Source organism: Triticum urartu, chromosome 7 (genome assembly GCF_003073215.2).
Source record: "Triticum urartu cultivar G1812 chromosome 7, Tu2.1, whole genome shotgun sequence".
Lineage (NCBI taxonomy): Eukaryota > Viridiplantae > Streptophyta > Magnoliopsida > Poales > Poaceae > Triticum > Triticum urartu.
In genome coordinates this window covers 352,510,067-352,530,141 of record NC_053028.1, presented here as the reverse complement: position 1 = coordinate 352,530,141, position 20,075 = coordinate 352,510,067, and the positions used below count along the sequence as shown (strand labels likewise).

The following is a 20,075-nucleotide window of genomic DNA, read 5'->3' as shown; positions in this document are numbered from 1 at the left end:
GGAGAAAAGCTATGAGGGCAAATAACGAGTGAAAAGAGAATCATTTTTATCGGTGTCGAAAGTCTGCTGATAGCTATGAAAAGTGCCTTCCTTCTATGAGCCAACCATCTTAACTCCTCTTTTTTAGTCATACTTCTCACTTTTCCCCTCCCGGGCAAAGAGAAAGGGCAAGTAGATAGCCACTCAAGGCTTCACACTTATAGCAAAAGTGGAGTGTACACACCATCAGCATGAAGGAAAAGAGCTAACCTTGGGTACAGAGTGCTACTAGTTTTATCTCTCACTTTACTATTTGGGAAGAGAAGACTCTTTTATGGGCAGGAACGACCATTGTACCCAACCACTTGACTGTTTGAGATGGATGGTTTTATCGGATGGGCATTATTATCTTGGTTTAACCACCTTTCCTAGTACCTTCGGACACTACAATAGGTAGAGAAATTTCCGTCTTTCTTAACCTTTATTATCAATTTCAAGTCGTCTATTGTTAAGCATTAACTTCCTGCACCTAACCTCACACCAACTCCTTACAGATCGGGTCTTTAGGGCTCACAACAACTGGGAGGATTATTGATCGCGGTTAGTTTTCTTGTATCAAATGAATTGCCCAAGCTACCTTTCCGACTTGATGAACTAATCATCACAAGCAAGGGAAAGAAAACAAGGCATATTTTACCCTAGTTCTAGAGTTCAAGTAGCATAAACCGGTGCTAGCCCTATTACTGGCATTACTTAGTAGCCTAGCTAGCGCCCTTCTGTGCTATTAAGCATATCTTTACCCTTGCAAACCTACTGTACTAAATGCCTTTCAAGATGTATATTTCTAAACTGACTTAACCTATTAAGCCCTTCCCCCTAAACTTAAAAATCCCTATCCAGAAACCTATCCAGATGGCTATCTTTTGAAACCTAAGACACCGGTGCTTATACCTATACTTGCAAACAAACCCATCCCTTGCTTCTTTACCTATTACGTATAAACCTCTTCCTACCAGGTGCGTCTAATTTATCCTGGGTGTCCCCACCAGAAAGTCCACCGTTACCAGAGCCTCGGTACCTATACCGGAATCTTAACCATTACCATCACCGGTATCACCTCCATCTTTACCAGACTCAGTATAACCATTACCATTATCATCATTGTTTCCACCATCATCAGCATTGTCCTCAAAAACGGGAATATACTTTTTTAAGTCAGAATCCTTACAACCTAAAGAATTCATACTCGCACATAAACATAAAGTTAAGAGCACCAGGAATTACCTGAGCAGCTTTCAAGGTGCCTACTAGCAGTTTGTTTATGCATTCTCTATTTCAGTTGCCAGTTTTCCACGTTTCATCTATCTAAATTATTCGGGCATGCTCCAAAAAACAAACCAGGGAACACATTCAAAAGTAAGAACATGAACATAAAAAAATAAAAATAACTCAAATATTAATTTGACAAACAACCAATAAGAGCAATTGCGCATCCAGACATCACGTTTTTCGATTCGAGTTTTGGCAGGGCAGGCAATCTGCGAATTTATGGATCCTTAAGCAGTATAAGAAGGAAAGTCTGCCTTTTCTTCCACCTATACTACTTTCTTCTTTTGCGGATTGGAGGTTACCACAGGTTGCTTAGGAGGATCTATTTCAATGAAACCAATAAAAATAAGAACTAAAGATCTAATCTTTAAGAACTCAACGATCTTCTATCAAAAAAGAACCCGATGGAATTATTAGTATTTGGGATCTCCTACTCATCCCACCTCATCCGGTCTATTAGGTTCGGGAAGCTCGATCAACCCTGAAGAAATATGTGAAGAACAACATCTTCATTTTGAAAAAGGAATATTCTTTTTCTTCTCTTTTTATCTTTCCAAAGAAAACTTCTTTTCTTGCTTGACATGACACCAGGAACAGGAGGTGGTTCCACAACTCCATTCAATACCTAAGAAAATCTCTAATACTGAGATCAGCCTTTCAGTAGAGGAGCAACCAATGAGTGCGGACGCATACACCCTTGATTAGGACTAGCAATCAGGAGATCGTCCTCGAACAAAGAGCTCAACTGCTTTTGATTTCTTTGGATCAAAGCACTTCTTTGGCGGAGCACTAAAATCAGTACGGACACTGGGATCGACCATCCACTATTCTTTAAGGCACCTGAACCAATTATGAGAATGAACTAATAGCCAAATGTTTATCATATATAGATGGATTCCTTCCACCAATGCCAACATTGAATTCTAGACGACGTGCTTCATACTTCAGACATACTTTACGAAAAAGGGGAAACTCGGTTGAAATTCTTTCCAGTTGAAGTTTAGTTTTAGAGCCCAAAAACCCTCGATGAATCAATAAATCCATCCTGAGAAAGGGCCATTTCCCTCCGTCTTCCTTTGGGCAACGAAGAGTGCATTCTCCATCCAGTATTTGTTTGATGGTTCTCTATGCTTTCTTTCGGCTGGAAAGCTAAGCTATTCTCAGTGCTCTTACTTCAAGGATAAAACAAACTATCTACTAAAAAAATCCTTATCACTACAAGCTCCAATACCACGGGGTAGCGACAGAAATGTGAATTAGTACCCGTATCTGCTGATACCTGAATTGCTTCCACTTTAGAATCAGCTAGGCGAGAGCCCTGTTGTCCTACTGAAATGGATTCTAATAAATTCACAAGCACACGGATAATGAAGGGAAGCAGACAGAACCTATTCAATCAAAAAACGTATTCCAACGCCTGTATTTAGATAAGAAAAGCGAGGTTTCAATGGCTTGGAAGGGAATCTATCATCTGTCGGTCTAACGGGGGTTATAAGATGGATAATCTCACCAATGCTCTCTGACACAGCATACCTGCTATCCAAAGACCCCACCTATAATGTCAAGATAGCTCTGTCAACCAACGTTGTTTTATAGATCCAACCTTACCAGATGGTGTTTCTCTTATCTTCTCCTGAATGGGTTACTTAACCCTAGCTATACAGGTGGGGCACAAGAGACGGTACCAAGAGCTGGAGAAGCACCTGGCCCTGTACCTGTGCTGATTGAGTTCGAGAGCACCGGTATTTATTGCATTAGGACATGTCTTGCATTGCTAGAGCTTTTAGGAAGACGAGTAGCTCTCGAGTACGTTTCTGTTTTAGCCACTCCAAATGAGCGCGTTTCACCATGCTCCACCAACTGTTCCAAACTGGCATCCTTTCCTAAACTCAATGAACTTATTGAGAATTCTTCCCTGCCTGGGTGTGCCCTTAATGAATTGATCCGTTGGCGGCTATAGCGAGATCTGGGTCAGAGTCTATCTCCCCATCCCTCCGGCGAGGTAGCAATGAGCTATCAAATGCCAATAGAGGACAGATCCTGTTGTCCGTTTGTTTCAGCACCACAATCTTTGTTCGTTCCTACAGCATCTAAATCAGCACTCGGAGCGGTTCCAGATGCACTTTCAGGTGAAGTCACATCAGACGTTTTTGAGGATGTTCTTGCACATTGCAGGGGTATCGAAACCCGTGAAACCGGGGCTACTGCCATTACAATCTGATCGAAGGGATGACATTAGGTAGACAACAACCTCTCTTGAGCGCCGCCTTGATGGCTTTGTGAATGAAATTCGAGTAGATGTTGTTTCATCCCGCGTATGTCTAGAATCTTGCTAGGATTCGTCTATTCCAGGTCAGGAAAGAGCTTCTGTAAACTATCGTGATAAGCATAGCCTTCGCCCCGCAGAGTGCTATATCAATGGTTCACCAGGCTCAATTCATTAATGGCTTAGGGCCGGTCTTCAGTAAGTCAATCACCATCGGGTGGAGGGGAAAGCCCTACGTCAAGGTCAATGGATTCACCTACCCCAGTCTCAGAACTTTCTAGACTTTCTTACCTGTGTTCTTCTCAACTAAGAGAAGGGCGTGCATCTAAAACAGTGGTATTATCTTCCTTTTTCTTTTTGCATCTTTGAATCCTGGTGTGTTGGTTAGTACCGAAGCCTCTTGGCTAGTACAGAGTTGTGGTTTGATATAGCTACTAGAGAACCTGGAGGCACTCTCTGAAAATAAGTATTCTTCATATGACATGTTAATAGACAACTCCTGGTATGCTCATTTCATTCCTCTTGGACCTAGATCTTCACTTTCAAAAGTGCAGAATTGATGTATCAAAGGCATTTCAAAGGAACAGAGGGTCCATCTTTGAAGTGAGAGACAATTGGTTTCACACAACAAAAGACACAAACAAGCATCCAAAACACAACGAACACAGGCAAAATACAGCACGGGCGAGAAACTCGAGCATCAAACGTCAGGGGGTAAACATACGCATAGGAAGAACAAGATCAAACACAACAAACACATCACAACAACAAAAAGCAAAATCACAAAAAGCCAGACAGACAAGAGAATCACAAAAAAGCAACAAAACTAGAGAAAAGTAACACTAATCAATTAAAGAAATAAGAATCAGAAAACGACAAAAAATAAAAAAAGCAACCAAAAAGTCTCTCATTTCAAAGGAACAGAGGGTCCATCTTTGAAGTGAGAGACAATTGGTTTCAACTGTGTCGTAGGGGTTGTATTCTTAGACCTGCCAGGCGGGAGGAACCACCGTCCTGGGTATTGAGCATGTGAATCATGTTATTTTGTAGGAATAGAGATTCTCAGCCATCATATCTTGTTCACCCTTGGCCATGTCTCCTTCCGAGAATGAGTTGGTTTGGGGAGATCATTAGGTTACTGAGATCGAAGTAGTGAGGCTGCTTGAGTGCCATCGAAACCCATTTGAAATTGCAATGACATATTGAAGTAGTAGTTCGTTCAGCACCCGATTAGGTATCTGGAAATAGTTTAGCTCTTTTCTAGTTCGTTAATGACCTCAGCGGTTGAAATGGAATTGGATCCCGGCTTGTTAGTTAATAGAATCTAAATGAGATTGAATGGAAATGTTGGTAAACCGAGGGGTGCATCATACTTTTCAATAGATGTTGGGGTTCCTAAACCATAAGGATACTCTTTTCATAGAACAAGGCCTGCCAATCGATCTCCTAGGCTATAATCCAAGGGATAGCTTAACATGCATCTCCTAGATGGAAGTGTGCGGACAATAACTTTGAGCTCCTATAGTCTTTGATCCTTGATCTGAAGAGGTAGGCAGCTATGATAAAGAAGCCAAGGGATGAAGTGATTGTGGTTGGCGTGCCACATGGAAACTAGATAGGTGGAAGCTATTTTAGACGACCTTGCGGGTCATCCTAACATTGAAATGAAGCTATTCGAGCAGACAGTGAATAAAGCTATGAATGGGGGTAGCTTTACGAGGCATAATGCCGGTGTGCACTTTTCTTTTCTCAAACTGTGGTTGATCCTCTCTAAATCAGAGGTCAACATTTCTTTGCAATGAACGTTTATTAGGTCTGGAAAACCTTGTTAGGTGCACTCGTAGGTGAGCTCAAAGCGAGGATTCATGCGTTCTTTCTTCTCAAGAAGACGGAATGATTGCTCGGTATGATATAGATTCTTAGCCAGGGGTTTGGTAGCTTATGCCCCCTAGTTTGCAACGTAGAGCAGAAATGGTTGAAACGGCTCCCATTGTGTGTGGGAATTCTTTCAAATGTGCATGGCCTGGCGACTGACAGGATGCCCCTGCGAGTGCTATTCCATGTGCTGGAAAACCTCTTTGGCACATCTTTCGCGATCTAGTTAACAGCACTTTAGTGACTCATGTCTTCCATGGCTTAAACCTGCTTATTATACTAGAAACAATGGAATACCTCAAGTTGGATATAGGTGAGGTGGGACTTAATAATGCCTTGTCTGGAACATCTCTTCAAAGCAAGAATTAGCGTATAGAAAGGAAGCAGCATTTCCTTTCAGCTGCTTTTAAAAAGTCCCCGGGGATATAGCCCACTTCTCATTTCTCAACACCAGCTTATCTTCTCTTTTCTTAAGTATAAGAGGGATAGGTACTTATTCCTGGCCGGCGGTATCATTGCTGCTCCCCGCCTAATGCAGATCATTGTGCAATGCTTATGTGAAATCTCAATCCAAAACGGATTCGTTTCGTTGGTAGAACCCACGCCGACGTCAAGATCAGTCTCCTTTCCTTTCAAAAGTGAGCGAGCAGAGCTGAAAAAGATGGAGTTACCTGGAGATGAGATTTCTTTCTACGGATATGAAGGATAGAAATATGCTATTTGCTGCTATTCCATCTATTTGTGCATCAAGTCCGAAGAAGATCTCAATCTATAATGAAGAAATGATAGTAGCTCGTTGTTTTATAGGCTTTCTCATATTCAGTCGGAAGAGTTTAGGTAAGACTTTCAAAGAAACTCTCGACGGGAGAATCGAGTCTATTCAGGAAGCATTGCAGCAATTCTTCAATCCTAACGAAGTAATTCCGGAGGAATCCAATGAACAACAACGATTACTTAGGATCAGCTTGCGAATTTGCAGCACCGTAGTAGAATCATTACCAACGGCACGCTGTGCGCCTAAGTGCGAAAAGACAGTGCAAGCTTTGTTATGCCGAAACCTAAATGTAAAGTCAGCAACACTTCTAAATGCCACTTCTTCCCGCCGCATCCGTCTTCAGGACGATATAGTCACAGGTTTTCACTTTTCAGTGAGTGAAAGATTTGTATCCGGGTCTACGTTCAAAGCTTCTACCATAGACCTAATTCGAGAAGGCTTGATAGTCCTAAGAAAGGTGAGGGTGTCCGAATGATCATTTTACATCACGATATCTTTTTCTTCTGGTTATGCGTTTTCCTCTGAACTTTTCTTTTTATTTATTTTATGGAATCGTCCGGGCAGAAACGGGCAAGAATCTCTTCTGTCGTAGAGGCCTCGTCGAGTGCTTCCGCTACGCCAGGAGATGATGATCAACGAAAAAAGGGGTGGGACGGAGAGACACCGATGGAAAAGAGGAGTTGAGGTCAGAGCCATCCACAAGCCACACCCCGCCGAACCCTTTTCCTGAAGCACCATCTATTGATTTCTTAAGGAAACGCATTAAAACGGTTCTTAGGTCCTGTCAAAATAAGTGCCCGGCGGATCGCCTATTACGCTCTACTTACTCGGATCTTCACCTTGAAACGGCGAGCGCGGAGAAACGGATCAAAATCGCCCAGGTCCTCGCGGATATGTCCAAGCGAGGCCAATATTTTAGGAGTAACAAAAGGGAGCAGCCCCATACCGACTTGATTATTCAAATCTGCGATTGGGAGCGGGATCACCTACGAAAAAGAAATTCACTGGTGTAGGTTTCTTTGCAGAAACCGAGGCCCCTACTTTCCTTCTAAGGGTAAGTCGGGGGAAAGAAGAGCGGGAACGAGGGCTTCTTTCACTGTTTCCCTAAGTTCAAAAGTGAATGTGGAAACGCTGTCTATGGTCTGGTTATAGCATCCCCTTTCTCAATTCCTTTCTGGTCAATAAGGATGGTTATAGCCAGCTTAGAAGGGAATTCTAAATGTAAGAAGTTGCTGGATGGTTTGCTCCAATGAAGAGGTACACCTAGGTAGGAGGGAGGGAACTTTCCCACTTTGCAGACGAGTAGTTCTGCCGCTCCGCGTTGGATAGGAAAGGGTTGGAGAAGGTTCATTTATCAGGAATCTACTTGTTGCATAATGCACATGCCACAAACGATAAAGTGGAAGCACACTCAGATGAAGAGGATGGTGAATTGATCAATAATCCCATGTCTTTTTTTGCTGAGAAATCTTGGATCAAGACATACAAGGCAGCATTGGTCAAACATAGGACTACCTAGGCTAGGTCATTCATTGCTTGGTCCGCTATATTCGTTTTGTCTTCTAGTTCTCCACAGGGACTTCCTACTACTCCGCCGAATCTCTCATCTGAGAAAGTAGGTCACCTGGGTCGGGTAAAGCAGCGTAGATAAGGCTGGAGTTTATGAACAAGTTGATGTCTACTAGGGCATTGACCGTACAAGCAGGTAAGTATAGGGCTCGTCTAGGAATTCGTTTATGCTTATATTTATAAGCTTTCTTCTCACTAGGTAGGGCGGGCAGTTGGTCTTATTGCCCTGCATCATATGAGAAGGAGTTCTTCCACGAAATAGAGGTCGTCTATGGTCTTTCTGGCATTGATGGATAGTACTGGTCTGTTGTCAACAAATAGACTGGCTAGGTCACAGTCTGCTAAGTCTACTAGTGGGATATGAATATGCATTAGTAGTAGTTATTGCTGCCGGATTGGTATTAACAGTTGGTCAAGTCTAACGTAACGTTTTTTAAGTAGAAGGATAGGGCATTAATTACCTGGGGTCGATAGGTACACCTTTATAATAAATTATTAGCACAAAGCTCTCATCTCACTTTTCATAGGTAGGCGAAAACTCTATAGTGATAGTGTGGTGTATATTGGCTTGGATTCTTTCTATTGTTATGGGAAAGGCATATCCCCACCCAGTTCTTCTTCGTCTTAATTAATAACTCCTTCCTGAACTTCAAAGTACGATAGAAACTTACTTATATCCTCGTAGGAAAACTAGAGAATGAGCCATCTCCATCTCGTAGAGAAACTAGAGAGGTGCTGGGCGCAGCTGAAAGGAAATCCAAGAAGAGTCCATGAAAGGCTAGCACGATTAGGATCCTTTGTAGGGTTTATCTCGGAAGAGAAGGCTATGAAGCGAACATCTCTTCTTTGGGAGAGAGGGGAAGATCTATGCAGGACACTTAACCCGTGCCGGAGGACTGCACACAGCTGGTACAACCTCGTGTGGTACATTTTACATGTTCTTACAAGTCCGATGGTACAGTTGACCTAGTATCGAATTATTATAGATTCCGTTGGCAGCCATTGCCCCCCTGCATGTCGTCTGACACGACCGAAACGAAACTTTACACCCCCTAGCAGCCCCCTGTCGGCATCGAAAACGGAGGGAAGTGCGCGTGCTGATGTTTAATCATGCGATGCCAATGATGTAAGCGCGGGCCCGCAGGTGCAGACAGGTTCGTCGGGGGCAAGCTTCAGAGGTGGGGGGTACGATTGTGGAAGATCGCGTGGAGGCAGGGGTTGGAGATGTGATGCAAGGGTGCGGGGAATTGGGTGGAAGGACAGTCGTTAATGTGGAGTCAGGACGGGCGTGAGGCAAGAAGTGGAGGGAAGTGGGATCTAGATTAGAAGAGATAAATACGATATTCCTGATACCCGCAGGACGATCCCTAGCCTAGCTTGGCAATCCCTTGAAAATGCAATGCATTTTCCCTTGAGATGAAATTGCTTTTCTCGGTGGCAACTAAAAAAAACTCTCAAATCAACTCACGCATATTCCCTTGCTTCTGTTAACTACGCATATCTCCTGTTTCTATACTTGCTAGCTAGCAACCTCTTATCACACAGAAAGCGTGACATGAATGCATACCCCCGTGTATACAACTCCTTACTATCTCTAATATACCGTAGCTTGTTCGGCGCATAGACCTATTATTATTATCGGTCAGGCTTTCCTTTTGGCAGGTGATTACTATATATAATATAGCGGGCTTTCCCTTATCCGTTCGCTTAGGTATCTGACTGTGTAGCGTAGTTCGCCGATTCCCGGGGCCGGCACGGCACAACCGGATCCCCATCCTTAGCCAAAGTCCGTACTTACCCCGTTCCTGATCCCCAATGCCAGGGTTGAATAGTAGCCAGCCATGAGATCTATACTTTATCCATTGGTCAAGTAGCATAATTGTTTACCAGGTCTTTCTTCTTGGATAGATATGGCCCTACCTTCCTCTTGAGGAATCCGTTCATGATGCCCTGGCTACACTGACTGGACTATGCTGTGCGCTTTCGAGAAGATTCACACTACCGGCGAAAGGAAGCGGATAAGCTTATCACGAACGGCGCATCCTAGGACAGATAAATATGTATCATCCCTTTTGGAGATGACTACACTACCGGGGAAAGAATCCATAAAATACTAGTGTGTTCAATTGGAAGATCATAAGTAGGACGGATAATATCCAAAGACACCAGTCCATCCAATTCCCTAAACTTCAATCAAATCAAGAAGAAACTAAAGAAACCGCGGAAGAAAAGCAATGGTTGTTCGGGGATAGGTCCCGCAATGAAAGTATTAATAAATCTAAAGTAGATTGGCAAGAAAGAGCAGTTGGTCATCTCGGAAAGATAGATAAAGCTAAATCTAGGAAAGCAAGCTAGGAAACCCTAGATAGGAGCAATCCGTTCCACCACTCCTGAGAATTTAGGGCATAATCACCCGCGGAGCAACTGGGGTACTCAACACTGTAGTAGTACAATCGGTTGTCTTTCTCTAGCCAATAACACGGCAAGAGGTGGACGGCAATGAAGTTGAGGGTAATGACAACAAACTAAATCCCAACACTTAATGCAAACGGCTCTGAATGGTCTAAAGATACGAATTATTCGACCGAGATGGGTTTACCTCACTCATTTGTAGAAACACTTTCGAAAGAACAGACAAAATCCACCAGATAAAAAATTGGTACGCCACGCACGGCTGCTCCGGCGAGCGACGGGGGCACGGGCGCGGTGTTTCTCGCAGTTGCTCGATGGCTAGGGGAACGGATAAATCCCCTTTCGAAATGACTTGATTATCCCTCGACTAGGAAACAAGAGTACTGTTTACCATAGGAAAGAAGCTAACTCTGAAAAAGAGAAATGGAATCATCGAGATAGGAGCCAGTTCCTGGATTGAGAGAGTTCTGCCTAATGCCTAAATTGGATGGTGGATCTTCAGCTTTAGCGAGTTCACTCGTAGAAATGTCCGTTTGATTGCTCCTCGGGTGCTTCCTTCTTTCAAATCTAGATTTCCTAGAATCATACCTTCGTCCATTCTTGGCAAGCCTTCTTCTCTGATGGTATAGATGAAGACACCGGATCCCCATCCTTAGCCAAACCTTCAATTCAAGCTAGGGCAACAAAGGTTTCATCAGAAAGGGATGGATGGCCTCCACTCACAGATCCACTTTCTTTCGGGGCCATCAATACAATAGAATAGTTCTGTTCTTTAGCCGACGTTTTTCCTTGCCGTCTATATCCGAGCGGTTCCCTTTGGCATATTTCACTTGCTTTGCTACTACGGTACCCGCATTCTTGAAAGAAAAAGGGATGGATAGTTTCCCTTAGGAGACAGATGGTGCCCATTTATCCATAGAATAGGTTCAAGAAGATGAGACGCATTGATGTTAATGAACTTGAGGTTGAAGTTCTAGTAAGCTTAAGCATAGGTTTAGGTGCACAAGTGGTATACCAAAATACTCGTTTAACTACTCCGCAATGGGACACCCTTCTCAAGGTGGGTCCCCTTTCGTACGACCTATTCTCTCTCTCTGAAAGTAGCAATAGAAGAAGGATAGCTTCATGAGTTCGTTCTGACTCCTAGTTCGAAAGCTTTTCCTTCTGCTTGGGAACGATCTTATCCCGAGTCCTCTGTGGAGTGAAGGAAGTGATGCCAATTCTACCGGGTCCGGTACCCACTTAACAACGGATTCCATTTCTCTTGACCGATGGCGTTCTCCCACTGACTTGCTAAGGAAGAGGCTAGTTCGCGTGGACGCTGCCCTACGTGGTGTTGCTCGTTTTTAATGACTCTGAAAAGAGTTTACTAATGAATTCCAAAGGATTTAGGTATTTGACTAGCAGTCATCTTCATCAGGTCTAGATATTGCTGTGAATAAGTGTTCTTTCGCTTGAACCTATGGATTGGCTTAAGCAAGCATGGTATCTTTGGACCAGACCTCGAACATCTGCTTCTATAGGAGTTCATGTCTGTCAACATAACTAGTTTGATCCCCCTTCCTAAAGTATACATACAGCTCTTTTCTATTCTGATAATAAGTAAAGTGTCCCTCCTCCACCAGTCGATGAGCCTGCCTGAGAATCTACGCACTAAAGCCATACTGCAGGATTTCCCCCCATCATTCCAGCTTTAACTGCCTATTTGGCTTCAGCAGTGGGTTTCCAAAGGCGCTCTTCCCAGATAAAAACGGTTTTTATTCTATCCACAGGGACTTTTGCTCCAACTAGATTGAGCACGAAATCCAAGGACCTTGAGTGACCACAAAGCCGAAGGGCGAGAGCAAACGGATCAATCACTAGAGACAGCTTTGTTTCTTGATAACAAAGATAGCCTGCCTTGACTTGAATTGAGATAAAGGAAAGGTAGTACATTGATATCGCTCCGCATTGAATTGAGAAAAAGCATTACCGAATTGTGGAGGATCAATAGACTCTGCCGTCGATAGACAGAAAGACGCTTCAATTGCCCATTTCTCTCCGCTATTCTTCGCTTAGAAGGGCTTGACTTACTTAACTTACCGCTTTCCCGAAACTAGCTAAAAAAGGGTCAGGTATACCTGCCTGATGAGATAGGGTTTTTTCTAAAGCGGGAGCTGCTGTCGGTATGGGCAATTTCTTAAGTTCTTTGATTGATTCCGTCCCCGAGTGCTACCAAAGTTCCTCTAATTCCTCAGCCAGATATTTCCCTTGCCAGACTTTCCCGATAGCGGAATCGATAGATGTTACCACGGAGCGGTACCTAGCAACCTTCATTCCTGCTTTTCCGTCTTGCCTTTGCTACTTGAGAGAATGCCTTTGACCGAGCAGCTCTTCCACTCATTTTATTAGCAATAAAACCTCTTCCCTTCAACTCGTACCGAAGGCTATGTCCCAGTAAGCATTTCCTCTGTTTCCTTGTTTCCCACCTCTGACCTTCCGCTATGACATGACCAGTCCACTAATAAGTCAGGTATCTCTGAAAAGTAAGACCGTCCTCTTCCCTTCGTCAATAGAAGAACTCCAACCATGCTTTCTTGAAATAGCAGTTATTGTCTTCCTAGTCAGCTTTCGACGAGTGACTCTTGGTTGCGGGGCCAGGGGGGACCTACTATCTACTTAACCGCTAGGCAAAGAGGGAGGAGCCAGGAAGCGGGCGTTTAGTGAGGAAGAGACAAAAAAGCATTTCGTCGATAAAGATGAGTGCTTTCGATCGGCTTGTTGCACTAAAGCTGCGAGGTTCTTTGATCGAATCAGCTCTTTGCGTTTACTTTCATCCCATCCCACTCTCTTTCTTCTTTCGTTTTAAGAAAAAAAGAAGGCATTTTTAAATCCTTCTTATCCTTCTATACAATCCAATCATGCAGTCTAGCTCTACTTTACAACGATATATCTAGCTTTTAGTTTTGTTGAACTGCGCTTATCTCAGGAAATGAGGATAACTTAATGGAGCCCAAACTCATTTGAAATAGGTTTTCTAGCCTTTGGCTTAAATAAAAGATCCAGCTAACTTGTGAGATAGAGCTGTCTTCCTTGGCTGGAACAGGATGGTACCTTATGACTTCAACTGGAAATGGCTTGCATGGATCCAAAAAAAACTCAAACCAACTATTCAACAATTATTGGGACCTAGAATGAAACTACCATTGTCTTCCCATACTCATCCACATCAACCACCGGCTACAGAGGGAGCTAGCCTGGAAAGAAAAGGAAATGAATGGAGGGTATAAGTATTTCACTAGTAAAATCCCTTCATTAAAGACACACTCAAAAATAGTTTGTTTCAAAGAAAAGGAAATACCACTGAAGAAGATCTTACTTTTTTGCCATTAACTGAAAGCCCAAACACTCTGTTAAAATGAGTCATGATACTAGTAAGCTCTTGGATAGAATTCAGATCACCACCGCTGAAAAAAAAGATCATCTGCAAAGCACAAATGGTTGAGTCTAAGCCTCAACCAGCCTTTGTGAAAAAACTAGATTGCAGCTGATTTTTATGCTTAAAAGCCCTATATTAGAGTTACAACCGTCCACCAATAGAATATAGACAACGAAAGAAAGGGACAATATATTGGAATCTAAAGCCAGGGAGCTTCTAAATAGCCGGGGAATTAGCCTGGAAGATGATGAAGACATCTCCCGGGCAGCAGATCTTATAATTTAAGGGAAAAGGCGCGATCAAGTCAACTATGCGATCTCGGCCTTAAACCGTGTAACCTCCAAAACCTAGAAGGACTTCATGGATGAATTAAGAAAGTTGAGTGGGCCGTTTAGTTTATATAGATGAAATAGAATATATAAAAAGTTTGATCTATTCTGTTGAAATAGAATACCCTAAAAAAGTTTTCTAAACATGGGCCACCATTTGTATTCCGACAAAATGCTATCACCCAGAAAACAGAGATTGAAAGGATAGTAGAGGAGCTGTTGCAAAATGCTGTAATCAGGCCCAGTACAAGCCCCAAAGCAGCTCTGGGGTTGAAGAAAGATGGAACCTGGAGAATGTGTTTCGACTATCGAAAACTAAATGCAGCAACTATGTTTTCCAAATACCCCATTCCTATCATAGAAGACCGGCACTTTTGGATGAGGTGTGAACTAAGATAGATTTGAGGGCTGGTTATCACCAAATAAGAATGAAAGGAAGAGGATATCTACAAAACAGCCTGAAGGACCGGCTTTTTGAATTCAAGGTGATGCCCCGGCAACCTTTCAACAACTCATGAATAGTGTTTTTAAAGAGATATGTTGGAAAGGGGTATTGGTCTTTTTCGATGACATTCTAATGTACAGTTCTACCATGGTGGAGCATCTCAAGCTCCTAGAGGAAGTGTTCCGGCAGAACAAAATTTTTGTGGGTGAGCCAAATTTCATAAAGGAAATACATTATTTATGAAATTGAGGTATCTACTAATAGAAATTGGGGTATCTACTGATACAAACAAGGTAGAGGGCATGACAGCTTGGCCAGAACCAGCCAATGTCAGAGAACTCCGAGGGTTGCAGGGGTTATTACAGGAGGTTTGTACCGGGGTATGGAGCTATCAGCAGGCCTTTAACTGAGTTGTTAAAGAAAGGTGTGGAGAAGAAGCCAGAAAAGCATTTCTCAAGCTCAAAAGTGCTAAGGTATGGTGATGCCTTTGAACGTTGACTGGGAGAGCGGCTCAAAAGAGTTGGGACAGACTAGAAGCTTTGAAGTTTATGTTCTTTAAAAAGATAATAGCAATCTTGACTTACATCCGGTCAAGATCCCCGTGAAGGAATGCTGATTGAACATCGAGCTGATAAAGAGGGAGTACCATACCCAAGATACTCCATTAAAGGAAAGGTATGCTTGTTTGGTTTCTTTGGTCCGAGAACACACACCACAAACTCTCGCAGTCGATGAGGAAACATTAGTAAAACTACATTTCAGTAATCCGTCTGGCCTTAACCTCTACGCAAGGAGATCTTACGTATAGACCCATGATTAGGTAACTACTTCTTCTTTTATTCGGAGTATCCAATGGAAAGTGGGCCTCTATCTACAGGTCATGGATACCCGGGCGCTAGAAAGGTTACCGAACCAGGGTTAAGTGAGGCTATTCAAACTTCACGGCCTTCACTATCGGATGTATATGAGTAAAATCAGACATCAGTATCACAACCTAGCGTTATCCAGGTCTTTCATTGATCCAGGCGATTTTGGGAAGGACTCAGCACTCTCCCACAAAAGGCCAGGCCTTGAGTTTCTAGCCGACTCATATAAGTCAGGGTGTCAATTTTTTTTAGGTGACGTATCTTTCTCTCTGATGTTCTCCGTGGTCTCAAAGGATGATCAGTCGGATAGCGACATTGGTAAATAAAAAGAAGAAGTTACACGCCGGGTGCATACTTCAGTGCCACTAATTAGCGAGTAAAGAACTGTCTATGTGCTAATAGTAAAGTTCCAGGAAGTTTCGTACTATTGGTCTACAGAACCTGTCGCGTCTTGTCCACCCCTCTGGTAGTGTAGTAAACTACTTTAACTACGTTATTCCCTGGCCTCAGGTACATCCGGGGGTTGAAGAAAGGGACGCATATCAAATAAATGCGATCTTAGATCCCTTTAACAGATTAGCAACATCTTCACATTCCGAAGCCGGACTATTATGATTACTACCGAATGGAGGAATCCAAAGATCCTTACTTGAGGAAACTTAACTGGGCACTCTACTGATGGACTTTACCGACTTCAGAAACCAGACATGATTCTATACGAGCTGACCTATCAACCAGATGACTTGAACATATGACCTGTCTGCTTATTGTTATTGCCGCCTCCAGACCATACCCAATTCACGAGTAGAAACCGGACCAGAGCTATTAACCGACTTGACGTGCTTTCCTGACTGACAGACCGGACAGACCAATCCAACGAACTGACTTTGCTAGCTTATCGAGCCGACGAGACAAGACGGATCCATATAAGGATACCAGCAACCCGAAGAGAAGAACCCCAGTTTATTAGAGAGATCCGTTCTATTTCACTAGTTGGGTTTCTGTCTCGGCCTGGCATCTTTGGACAAGAATAATAAGTATAAGTAGCAGCTTCCTATTCCTTAGTACTTTCCTGTAGTGTAGTTTCTCAAACCAGTGCTTTTCCTGGAATGGATAGAATTCCTCAACTCTAGGAAAACCTGGTATGACAAATTCCGTATAATATGCAAAATTACGTTTCCGTATAAAATAAATAAGTAGACTAGCTCTGGACCGGAAATCGAAACCCTGGAAACAAAAGACAGGACAGGTATGAATCACTAAACCTGAGAGCTTCCTTCTCTTCTCCGCTTTGCTATGTTACTCCTTTTGCAGATGGTTGGTCACCACTCTTAGGCTTTTTGTTCTCTGCTTGTGGTGGGTCTCCAATCTTGATCCGGTGCTGACTTAATAGGGAAACCTACCCAGAAAATGCCCCCTTTTCCGGTCCGGTTAACAAAGCCTGTAAACCAAGAGCGGAACGAAGAGCTAAAACGTCACCTTTACCCTTATCCTATTTCTTTCTTACTTGTAAACCAGACCGCGTCATTCCTTTTTTCTTTCTTTGGTAAGGAAGGGACGGCTATTCCCACAGGTTGATCTTGATAAAATGTGCAGCGGTAAGCAACTAATAATCTCGATGCAGGACTACCGTTCCCATAGGTTCCTCCTCCAAAACCTTCTTAGGTGAAAAAAGACTGGAGATCATCCATGTAGTTATACATAAAACGTATTTAAGAGCTAAAACTTCCGCAAAAAAAAGGATGGTCCCCTCAAAAATGCATAGGGGACCATCCTTTTTTGCGGCATGCTCTCTGATTTACGGATTCGCAGGGGGCCGAGGGCCAACCTTAGTTGACTGACAATGACAAAGGCTTGTGAAACAAAGTAGCGCCTTTGAAATGGAATCTTAATTAACTATCAGTGGTGCGAAGCAGCTTAGCCCCGCGGAGCTAAAGGTTATACCTTTGTAAGCGAAATGTGGTTCTTCTATGTAGGGTATTCCTCCTTTACTCTCTTAATTAACGTCGAGCTAAGTGACTTTGTGTAGCGTAGTAGAATGAAGGTTACGTACGCACCGACACTCTCTTATCCCTAAGCCTCTTTGCTAACTCGCTCGCCTACAAAAATGAGTAGGCAAGGCTAGGCAAACTCAGCCGCTGACTTTGACTATACTGTAGTAGAATTTCTAGCCTTTTATTTTAGAACCCTTTCTCATGTTCTTTCATCCATCAAGTAGGAGAACCGTCAGGTCCTTAGTAGCGTTGACAAAGAAGAAGAGCAGGTGAAAAAAAGCTAGAATTTCCAATAGTGAGACCAGCTTAACAAGCTACGTTTCCTCTTGATATGAGGTGCGAAGAGAAACAACTCTTTTTTATGACTTCCACTTCTCGATCCCGGCCCGGAAAAGTGCCCGACCCCTTGATGAATGAAAGAAAGGGTTTATGAGCCCTAGCCCTGTAAGCCCACACCTGTGTAGAGTAGATCGTTCAACACCTGCGGCACAAACCCATTTTGGACCAATTGGTCCGTATATCATAGGCGACCGAACGGCCGCCCCCCGTCTTACTAGACCAACCTGCTATAATTATTCCATAAACACCTAGCGAAGATATGGCAAACAAATAAAGTAGCCCTATGTTCGGATCTGACAATACCATACCATAATCAAAAGGTACAACGGCCCAAGCGACCAGACTTAACATAAATGTAGCCACTGGAGCCATTCTAAAAAGGGATAAATTAGCACTACTTGGTGAAATAGGTTCTTTTAGAATCAATTTCAAACCATCTGCTAGAGGTTGTAACAATCCGACGATCCCACTTCATTAGGATCCTTTCGATGTTGCACAAAAGCCATTACTTTACGTTCAGCTAGCACTAAAAAGGCTACTCCTAGTAGAAGTGGTAGAATTAAACAAAGTATTTCCGCCTGACCTAGTCGACCCGATCAAACTATTTCACTTAGGATCTGGCCTGGTTGACCCAATCATGATATTGAAGGATGGGACCTTTTATCGAAAAACTCCAAATCCTGAGAAGTTTTGAAGATAGTGCTCCTGTTACATTACTTCGAATGGAATCCTCACTTGACTAAGCATAAGCAAATACGTGGCTGAGAGTAAGCAATCCCCTTTCCTAGTGGTTGAGTCATGATCAGAAATATTGCGAAAGAAAGTGAAATGTCCTATCGTCATCCCAATTTGGGCAATCCACAATGTCTACATTTTATGTATCCATCTTGACTCGTTTTTGGTGTATCGATAGTTTGTTGTATTACACTTTGAACTAACCTAGAGGTCGTGCTTAGGCGAAAATCAATATCAGTGAAGTAATTTCGGAACTCTAGAAATCGTGAAAAATTTAATCCATTTTGTTAAATATCGCGAATATAGTGGAAAAAACTCGAGAACATTCCTTTGAATGGAATTGTTCATTGGGTTCGACTTGTTGTTCGACAAAATAGAAAGATGTCTCTTGTAATGTTATTGTAAGGTGATTCATTCATAATATTTCTTATGTGCGGTTTCAAGATGCTAAAAAAGTAGATTTGGTAATCGGCTTTTGAGCTCCATTATGTGGACTTCATCAATTTGTGAATTATGGACTTGGCGGTAGTGGTCAATACTAACTGCACCGTCTAAATGCTCCCTGACCAAGTTTGCGTACTCGTCAGGGTTGAGTTGAGGGGGCAGCCCGTGCGCTAATTGGGCTTCGAGGTGGCTATACGCGAAAAAAGCTCGCTTTCTACTGAGGCCTGTTCTGTCCTAAACTGTTCCAGAATGTTATTTGTTTCATAGGAAGATTCCAAAAGCACATTGATGCCGAAAGAATCTTTGGAACCGGTGGAGAGGCTATTCTGATTGAAGGCTAGACAAATAACATGACTGAGGTATGTAAATAAATCCTGTGAAATAGCTATATAATATGATCTAAATAGAGAAGAATACCAAAGATAATGGATTGCAAAATAAGCTTTTTAGCTTTCTTTTTCTTTTGTGCGCGCTTTTCGCCTGCCTTCCCGACCGCGGATAGGCTACGGGGCTTTGCACTTCGGCCCCATTGTGTGAATACCACATCAAGGTGACATGATTCGAACCTATGGCCCTCTGTACCCAAAACAGATGCGCTGACCAGACTGCGCTACACCTCGTCTCCCCCTCAGAACATATGGATCTACCCGATCCATAAAGAAAAGAACCACCGCTTTTAGGAAATTTTGACAATTCTCTTTCACTTGCATTTTCTTTCGTGAAGGCTCGCTCTCGTTCTTCTTACATCTTGCCCTTTTTTCTTGAGAATTGTATCTGTGGCTACTGCTGTTTTGCCAGTCTGTCTGTCCCCAATAATGAACTCTCGCTGACCGCGCCCTATAGGGATCATCGAATCGATAGCAATAAGCCCTGTTTGAAGAGGTTCGTATACGGAACGCCTGGAAATTCTACTTGGAGCAGGAGATTCAATTAAGCGAGATTCGGAAGCTACAATTTTGCCTCTCCCATCAATAGGTTTAGCCAGAGCATTTATAACACGACCCAAGTTATATACGCTCACGGGGTATCCGAGCAATTCTTCCTGTTGCTTTTACAAAACTTCCCTCTTGATGCTAAACCATAGCTCTAACTGAGTCAAATTCCACAATTTCTAAGAACGATATGCTTTTTTTTCATTTTCCACTGTGAAAGCTTCTCTCAATCCCTCCCTAGTCCTTTCTTTCCTGGGCACAGGCTTACCTGGTTGACCGCCCACATTCATTCATTGTTCGTTCTGTTGTGGAATCGAACCACAGAGCTAGCGCAATTGGGATTTAGAGTCCCATGCGTGAAACTAAAG

At 43.0% G+C, this 20,075-nt stretch overlaps 1 protein-coding gene, 1 non-coding gene and 1 pseudogene across 2 annotated transcripts; 1 reads left to right on the top strand and 2 right to left on the bottom strand.

The window, feature by feature from the left end:
- Positions 1 to 5,803: 5,803 nt before the first annotated feature.
- Positions 5,804 to 7,323, top strand: LOC125522800 (ATP synthase protein MI25). Its single transcript, XM_048687831.1, has one exon. It carries the CDS (start codon positions 6,127 to 6,129, stop codon positions 6,697 to 6,699), a length of 573 nt encoding a protein of 190 aa, XP_048543788.1. The 5' UTR covers positions 5,804 to 6,126; the 3' UTR covers positions 6,700 to 7,323.
- Positions 7,324 to 17,639: 10,316 nt separating this feature from the next.
- Positions 17,640 to 18,102, bottom strand: LOC125523930 (annotated as a pseudogene).
- A 1,218-nt stretch (positions 18,103 to 19,320) lies between these two features.
- TRNAP-UGG lies at positions 19,321 to 19,395 on the bottom strand. Its single transcript has one exon. It is a non-coding gene; the product is annotated as a tRNA-Pro (tRNA).
- Between the last annotated feature and the right edge of the window lie 680 nt (positions 19,396 to 20,075).

Excerpts from the sequence above, each read along its gene's own strand:
- LOC125522800 (XM_048687831.1), top strand. The coding sequence starts at position 6,127 with ATGAGATTTCTTTCTACGGATATGAAGGATAGAAATATGCTATTTGCT.